General features: G+C 36.8%; 2 protein-coding genes across 2 annotated transcripts; both read left to right on the forward strand.

Moving 5' to 3' along the window:
* Nucleotides 1–332: 332 nt before the first annotated feature.
* Nucleotides 333–1,313, forward strand: LOC120256216 (MDIS1-interacting receptor like kinase 2-like). Its single transcript, XM_039263950.1, has one exon. The coding sequence runs from the start codon at nucleotides 333–335 to the stop codon at nucleotides 1,311–1,313; it is 981 nt and encodes a 326-aa protein (XP_039119884.1).
* Nucleotides 1,314–2,126: 813 nt separating this feature from the next.
* On the forward strand, nucleotides 2,127–3,478 carry LOC120256221 (MDIS1-interacting receptor like kinase 2-like). The gene is made up of 2 exons (XM_039263952.1): nucleotides 2,127–2,875; nucleotides 2,956–3,478. Exons 1-2 carry the CDS (start codon nucleotides 2,545–2,547, stop codon nucleotides 2,991–2,993), a joined length of 369 nt encoding a protein of 122 aa, XP_039119886.1. The 5' UTR covers nucleotides 2,127–2,544; the 3' UTR covers nucleotides 2,994–3,478.
* The last annotated feature ends 5,682 nt before the right edge of the window (nucleotides 3,479–9,160 follow it).

Genomic DNA, 9,160 nt, shown 5'->3' on the forward strand with positions numbered 1-9,160 from the left:
ACACTTGGAGAGAAACCACTACGAAGCTGAAGAGCAATATCATATTTTTATTTTAAATGAAATTTTATTGACCTTTTCAAAATAATAATAATAATAAAAGACCACAAGGACCAAAAAAACTGTAAAATCAGTATTCTCATTGTCCGATTGTGAAGAAGTATTTTCATATATATTTTGTGGTCATACCAAGAGAAATGCAATTATAACTGCATGTCTTATATGATGATATAATAAGGTGAATCATCTTTCATGCTCAGGAGGCTATAAAAAGGTTTCCACGCCCCAACTAAAACCAAAAGCAACATTAACATATATATTATATATTCCAAAAGATGGAATCATGGCTTCCCTCAAAGTTCACCACCATCCGTCCAGCTGAAATATTGATGATAGTGTTGCTTTCACAGTTAGTAATTCTCTTCTCCAACCTTTGTTTCCCTGTTCCAATAACGGTCACCGCTTCAAGGATTGAATCTCAAGGGAGAGCTCTTCTTCAATGGAAGGCCAGCCTTGAAACACAAGACCTCCTTCACACTTGGATGTCAACGGTCAGTCCATGCAACTGGACTGGAATCACATGCAGATATGATGGTCATCTCATGCTAACCATCACGAAAGTCCAATTACGAGAGTTGGGACTGGAAGGGAAGCTAGAGACTCTCAACTTCTCATCTCTGCCATCACTCAGAGTTCTTGACCTCAATGGCAACCATATATATGGATCCATCCTTGAGGCCATTTCAGGTCTCTCCAAGCTCATCAACCTTGATCTCTCTGTCAACAAACTTAGAGGCATCATCCCATCAGAGCTTGGTAATTTGACAAGGCTCAAGACCTTGTGGCTCTCCCAGAATCAGATAAGTGGCTCCATACCTCCTTCTTTCGGAAAGCTTATGAATATGAATTTATTAGCCATCTCCAAAAATTTCTTAGTTGGTTCTATTCCTCCAGTGTTTAGAAACTTGACCAAACTAAAGGGTTTATATTTATGGAGCAACAAACTGAGTGGCTCTATTCCTAGTGAGATTGGGAATTTAGTGAGCTTAATTGGTTTGGACATATCTAACAACCAAATAACTAAATTAATCCCTCCACTTGGAAGTTTGAAAAGTCTTACCGGTTTGGCATTAAGTCATAATTATCTCTTTGGGAAGGTCCCTGATGAATTCACAAACCTCACAAATTTAAATAATCTTCAATTAGTTAATGACAACCTTTCAGGTAATCTACCACAAGATTTGCCAGAGGAGGTTTACTTAACAAACTTGCTTTGGCATATAATAATTTCCAAGGTCCCATTCCCACGAGTTTGAAAAACTCAACAAATTTAGTGAGAGTCCATCTTGAAAGAAACCAATTCACTGGAGATGTCTCTGAAAGCTTTGGTGTTCGTCTTTATTTGGATTATATTAATCTAAGCTTCAATAAATTGTCTGGCACATTATCACCATTTTGGGGGGCATGTGTTAATTTGACAAACCTTGAAATATCAAGCAACAGAATTAGCGGACTCATACCTTTAGAAATTGGCCAACTGCCAAAGCTACGTCTACTCGACATCTCCTCCAATAATCTAGTAGGAAAGATCCCAAAAGAGTTTGGTAATTTATCTTATATATTTCACCTAAACATGAGCAACAATCATCTCACCGGAACCATACCACAAGAATTTGGCGATCTATCTTCATTAGAAGTTCTAGATCTCTCAAGCAATAATTTGACAAGAGAAATACCAATACGGCTAGAGCATTGCCTTAAATTGAACTCACTCAAGTTCAGCAGTAATGAATTGAGTGGAGCCATCCCTTCCCAACTTGGTGATTTGAACTTGCATGATGTTCTAGACTTGAGTGACAATTTATTCAATGGAAAAATACCAACACAGCTTAGTAAGTTAACGATATTGCAAAAGATGAATTTATCACATAATGATTTGGTTGGTGGCATTCCATCCTCTTTTCAATTAATGATGGGCTTAATATCATTTGATATATCTTATAATTCTTTGGAAGGTCCAGTTCCAGAGAATCATTTCTTTGAGGAAGCTCCAATTAAGTGGTTTACCCATAACAATGGCTTATGCGGTCAAGTGCATGGTTTGCCTCGATGTAATTAATCCTCCTCAACAAGCAAAGGTGATGGAAAGAAATATCAAAAAGTCATTATCTTGATTGTTCTTCCCATATTTGGCACTTCATTTCTCTTACTCCTAATAGTTGCAATAACTTTGGTCCGTTACAAGAGAAACAATCATGGCAAATGATTCTAATGAAGAAGTTGGTGGACAATATTGCTTCTCCATTTGGAATGTGAATCATGGGAAAGAAACATACAAAGAGATAATTCGAGCCACAGAGAATTTTGATAATAAGTATCAGATTGGTGTAGGAGCTTGTAGCATAGTCTATAAAGCTACACTATCTTCAGGAGAAACGCTTGCTATTAAGAAATTTCATAAAGAAGAAGGTAGAGTGAATGAGCAAGCTTTCCAAAATGAAATACAAGCATTAACTGAAATTCGACACCGGAATATTGTGAGGTTTTATGGTTTCTGCTCTACTAAACAATTCAACTTTCTTGCATATAAGTATATGGACAGAGGAAGCCTGGGTGCCACTCTTAGATCTGAATCAGGGAGCAGTGGAGTTGGATTGGATCAAGAGAGTCACCATTGTACAAGACATTGCACAAGCTTTATCTTACTTGCATCATGATTGTGCTCCACCTATCATCCATCGAGACTTAACAAGAAACAACATTCTTCTGGATGAGGAGTACAAGGCTTGTATTTCAGACTTTGGTATTTCTAGACCGCTAAAGCCCAATTCATCACATTGGAGTTTGCTAGTAGGCACTTATGGGTACATGGCACCAGGTATGTATGCTATCTCCTAATTATTTTGCATGCTTCTTTATTCATATAACTAAGCTAATTAACTTGATTGACTTTTGCAGAGCTTGCCTATGTAATGAGAGTAACTGAAAAAATGTGATGTATATAGTTTTGGGATTGTAGCACTTGAAGTGATAAATGGAATGCATCCTGGTGATCTTCTAAGCAACTTATCATTGAGTATGTTAGTGAAAGATATCCTAGATCCACGTCTTCCACTTCATATAACCAATCAAGTGATCACAAACCAAGTGCTTTCAGTGATTTCAATAGCAATGCAGTGCATTAACACTAATCCCCAAGCTCGGCCTACAATGCAACAAGTATCTCAAAGGTTGTCTTTTCCAAAGCCTTTGCCAGCATTGAACATCTATCCTTTTCTAGCACTTACTCTTGATCACCTCATAAACATTGTCACTAATTGTATTCCTATTATATAGTGATGGGGTTTTCTTTATTATGTTTTTCATCCTATTTGTATTCTCCCTTGATTGTATTTTGCATTCCCTTAGCATTAGGAACTAAACCACCTAGGGCATTCAAAAATTGATGAACCTTTGGGTGTGATTTGTATTTGACATTGGATATCTGCTATATGTATTAGAGTTCATTTTGATTGTGAAATTCAATTGTGTATTTGGCATATATGCCTTGACAGGGTTCCTACTCCCTAGTTTTCCTCTTCTAGGGGAATTCGTTAGGGAGATCCCTTATCTTCTTACTTGTTTATTCTAGTAGCTCAAAATTTCTTTGCTATTATGAATCTTTCTATGACCTCTGGCATGATTCCTGGGTTTGATTGTAATCTCCATTCAAACTTCAATCATCTTTTGTTTGTAGATGATCTCATTCTGATAATTCAAGCTACTAGATCTGTTGATCATAATATCAATCTCTGTTTGTCTATCTACTCTCGCTTAACTGGCCAATGCGCCAATCAAGCCAAGCCTCAAATTTACCTACCTTCCTGGTTTAACAAAAGAGTTGCTAAAATTATTTGCGTTATTCTGGGTTTTACTTAGGCTCATTTTCCTCTGACTTACTTGGGAATCCTTATATCTCCAAAACAGCTCAGTGTTCATTCCTTTAAACCTATGATTGACATGATCATCAATTTGTGTGCTAGATGAAAAACTTACAAGCTCTCTTCTGCTGCTAAATCCACTCTTATAAACTCTTCCATCTTTTCTAATCCAACTAATTACTATCTCTCAGCTTACCAGGTTCCTGACTCGGTTCTCCAGGAAATTCTAGATTGGTCAAGGATTTCTTTTGGTCTAAAGGAGGCAATGGAAAAGGCATCCATGCGGTTAATTGGAGTTGTGTCACTTGTAAAATGTCTAAGGGGGGGGCTTGGTGCACCGGAATCTTTTTCATGCCAAATACTCCCTTATGGCCAAAATGTTTTTAAATATCTGAATTCCGACAATATTTTCTGCATTGACATTGCTCAACATAAGTATGGTTACATTAATTTTTGGTCCAATTCTATCCCTCCCAAATGTTCTTGGATTTTCAGAGGAATTTGTAAGACTGCAGGCATTCTAAAACCAAACCTCTGGATTAAAACTATCAATCCCTCTAAAACCTCATTCCTGTTTGACCCTTGGTTATTTGAGATCCCTCTTGCATTCAAGCCCACATATTTAAATGTCTTTGCTGATATTCATAGGGTCTGTTTAGCTTATTTCTATATTGATGGCCATTGGAACAATGACTTGCTCCTCTCCATGTTTGGTAATTTCTTGAGTCTTCTGATTCCTAAACTCTGCGCTTTTGATCTTAGCAGTAACAATTACTGGGTTTGGCATCCTCACTCCTCCAACTCACGAATATCTTCTGTCATTTTTAATCACCTTAACCACAATTCTGACTTGAATATGTTATGGACTGGTTGGCATAAGCTGTGGAAACTTTATGTAGCTCCCAGAGTTAAACACTTCATATGGCTTTTATTACATGGCAGAATATCTACTACTGACTTTCTGAGTAGTATCAATCTTGGTCTCAAATCTTTATGTGTTTTTCTGCAATCTTGATTCAAAATCTATTGAGCACCTATTCAAGGATTGTTGTTATGCTCACCTGAGCTGGAATTCTCTGAACCGTATTCTAAACATCAACATATCCTTTCCTGATTTTATTTCCTCTGGATTTTGGATCACTGATTACAATTTCTCCATTCATACAATCTCTATTATTGTAGCTAATATTTGGTACATTTGGAAGGCTAGATGTGATGCCATTTTCAACAACATTAATCCTAACATTACCAGCATTCCTCTCAGAGTTGTCGCCCATGTTAAGGATTTTATGCAGGCGAATTCTTCTCTTCTGGGCCGGCGTCTCCTCCTCAATAATTTCACACTCAGCTGACGGCCCCTTTCTCTTTTATGCTCACAATTGGAAAGACATAAACAAGACTGGTAAGTTGGGGTTTTTTTTTTATTTCAAATCATACTCATGTTGTTTCACGTGCAGGTTGCTGTAAGTTTGATGATGCGTCATTCATTGAAGCTGGGATTAAAGCTTTGGGCATCACTGTTAGATCATCTATTGATAGACATCTGAACTTATGTCACATTCTACACTGCAATCACGACCTCTCCCAACTCCTAAAGGATAATAGCCACCTTATCCTTTGGAGATCTGCACTTGATATCTCGGACGTCACTCATCTCCTCTAAATTACAAGCAATCCTATTCCGGTTAACATTCCTAGTCGTTGGAATAGTCTAACTATTGTCTTACCCTTGCTGGCAACAACAATCACACTTTGAATCTAATTCTGTCAGGTCGCGACTTACCGCGGAGGATCATGAAGACTTTTACAGACTTTGGATTCATATTTTAGTTTCTTCTTTTGTTTATGCATTTGTTACTTGTTTCATTTTGGTTCTCGTTTAGCTCTTTTCCATTTTACTTGCTGTGTAATCTTCTAATAATTTTGTAAACTTTTTTCTTATTAATAAAATTAGCTCTCTGAGCTCTTCCCAAAAAAAAAAAAAGTCCCCACCCACTCGAAGATGCCACAAAAGACCACAGATATATATGTAAAGCCAATCCTCATTGCATGCTTTGCATGTGATGATGTCATTAAATGAATTATCTTCCATACTCATGAGGCTATAAAAAGGTCCCCAAGCCCCCAACTAAAACCAAAAGTAACATTAACATAGCATATCACAAAAGATGGAATATTCATGGCTTCTCTCAAAGTTCACTACCATCATCCCAAAAATATTAATGATATTGGTTCTTTTACAGTTAGTAATAATCTTCTCCAATCTTTGTTTCCCTATTTTCAACATGGCAATGGCCTCAAAGACTGAATTTGAAGGGAGAGCTCTTCTTCAATGGAAGGCCACACCCAATTCACAAGACCTGCTTCACGACTGGACATCAACATCCAGTCCATGCAACTGGAGTGGAATCGCTTGCAAATATGATGGCCATCTCATGCCAACCATCACCATGGTCCAACTGGGAGGGTTAGGACTAGAAGGTAAGCTAGAGATTCTCAACTTCTCAGCTTTGCCATCACTCCAAGTTCTCTACCTCCGTGATAACCATCTGCATGGATCCATCATTGAAGCCATTTCAGCTCTCTCCAAGCTCACCATCCTTGATCTCTAGAACAACAGTCTCATAGGCATCATCCCATCAGAGCTTTGTAATTTGACAAGGCTCAAGACCTTGTGGCTCTTGAAGAATCAGATAAGTGGCTTCATACCTCCTTCTTTTGGAAAGTTTATGAACCTCCTTTGGTTAGACATCTCCAGAAATTTCTTAGTTGGTTCTATTCCTCCAACATTTGGAAACTTGACCAAACTCAAGTTTTTATATTTATGGAGCAATGGCCTCAATGGCTCCATTCCTATTGGGATTGGGAATGTAGTCAACTTGAAAAAATTTGACATATCTACCAACCTGATAACTAGCTCAATCCCATGTAGAATTTGAAATTTAATAAAACTTGAAATTTTTTACTTAGGAAGAAATAACATAAATGGCTCCATTCCTAGTGAGATAGGGAATTTAGTGAACTTAAGAGCTTTTTAGATATTTAACAACCAAATAATTGGATTAATCCCTCTATCACTAGCAAGTTTGAAAAGTCTCACTCTACTGCATTTACATAACAATCATCTCTTTGGGAAAGGGCCCGTTGAATTGGCAAACCTCACAAATTTAAAATATCTTCATTTATTTAACAACAGCCTTTCTGGTAATCTACCGCAAGATTTTGCCAAAGGAGGTTTGCTTGAGCAACTTTCTTTGGGATATAATATTTTCCAAGGCCACATTCCAATGAGTTTGAAAAATTCAACAAAGTTATTTATTGGAGTATTGCCGTAAATTGAACTCACTCAAGTTGAGCAGCAATGAACTGAGTGGAGCCATACCTTCCCATCTTGGTGATTTGAACTTGCATGATGTTCTAGACTTGAGTGACAATTTATTCACAGGTGAAATACCACCACAACTTGGAAAGTTAATGATGTTGCAAGAGATGAATATATCACATAATGATTTGGTTGGTGGAATTCTATCTTCTTTTCAATTAATAATGGGCTAACATCATTTGACATATCTTATAGTTCTTTAGAAGGTCCAATTCCGAGAATCATTTCTTTAAATTGGCTCCAATTGAGTGGTTTACTCATAATAAGGGATTATGCGGTAAAGTGCATGGTTTGCCTCAATGCAATCAATCCTCTTTAGCAAGCAAAGGTGATGGAGAGAAATATCGAAAAGTTATTATCTTGACTGTTCTTCCCATATTTGGCATTTTATTTCTCTTACTCCTAGTAGTTGCAATCACTTTGCTCCGTAACACAAAAAAAAAATTCATAGCAAATGATTCTGGTGAAGAAGTTGGTGGTTTCCCCATTTTGAATGTGAATCACGGGAAAGGAACATACAAAGAGATAATTCAAGCCACAAAAAATTTTGATAATATGTATCAAATGGGTGCAGGAGCTTGTAGCATGGTCTATAAAACTACACTATCTTTAGGAGAAACACTTGCTTTTAACAAAAATTTAGAAAGAAGAAAGAATAGTGAACGAGCAAGCTTTCCAAAATGAAATACAAGATTTAATTGAAATTCGACATCGGAATATTGTGAAGTTTTATGGTTTCTACTCTACTAATAAATTTAGCTTTCTTGCATATAAATATATGGAGAGAGGAAGCCTAGGTGCGACTCTTAGATCTGAACAAGAAGCAATGGAATTGGATTCGATCAAGAGAGTCACCATTGTATGAGACATTGCTCAAGCTTTATCTTACTTACATCATGACTGTGCTCCACCTATCATCCATCGAGACATAACAAGCAATAACATTCTTATGGATGAGGAATACAAGGCTTGTTTTTCAGACTTTGGTATTTCTAGACCGCTAAAACCCAACTCATCACACTGGAGTTTTCTTGCAGGCACATATGGGTACATAGCACTAGGTATGTATATATTTCCTAATCATTTTAATTTTTTCTTCTATTCATATTCCCTTGTAATTAGCTTTATTAGATTTATCAACCTTGAATATAAACAACAATGAAGTATTGAATTGAACTACATCTAATCTTTTCTTTATTGGTATTTGCAGAGCTTGCATATGTAATGAGGGTGACTGGAAAATGTGATGTATATAGCTTCGGAATTTTAGCATTTGAAGTGATACATGGAACACATCCTGGTGATCTCCTAAGCAACTTATCATTGAATATGTCAGTGAAAGATATACTTGATCCACGTCTTCCACTTCATATAGCAAATCAAATGATCACAAACCAAGTGCTTTCAGTGATTTCAATAGCAATGTAGTGCACTAACACTGATCCACAAGCTCAGCCTATAATGCAACAAGTATCTCAAAGGTTGTCTTCTCCAAAGTCTTCTCTAGCATCCAACATCTATCCTTTTGAAGCACTTACCCTTGATTACCTCATAAAGATCGCACAAACACATATTGATGATCAAGCCTTTGAATAATGAGATCTTTGGAAAGGAATATCTTTCCAGTAAAAATGGTATGTTCCAGTCTCAATCTCTCAATTTTCCAAGTTTCTTTAGTTGGATACATGTCCTTGCTTGATATTCATTTGGACAGGCACCTTGCATTTATATTCCTTTTTTGGCCGAATTTATTGCATAGTTGCAAATATTATAGTATCTCATTCATGTTGGCACAAGCAGAAGGTGGTAGAGCAATTAGATTGAGTTTCGATTAAGACAATGATACCTGAAATTGCATCTG

This window comes from Dioscorea cayenensis, unplaced genomic scaffold (genome assembly GCF_009730915.1).
Source record: "Dioscorea cayenensis subsp. rotundata cultivar TDr96_F1 unplaced genomic scaffold, TDr96_F1_v2_PseudoChromosome.rev07_lg8_w22 25.fasta BLBR01001341.1, whole genome shotgun sequence".
Classification (NCBI taxonomy): domain Eukaryota; kingdom Viridiplantae; phylum Streptophyta; class Magnoliopsida; order Dioscoreales; family Dioscoreaceae; genus Dioscorea; species Dioscorea cayenensis.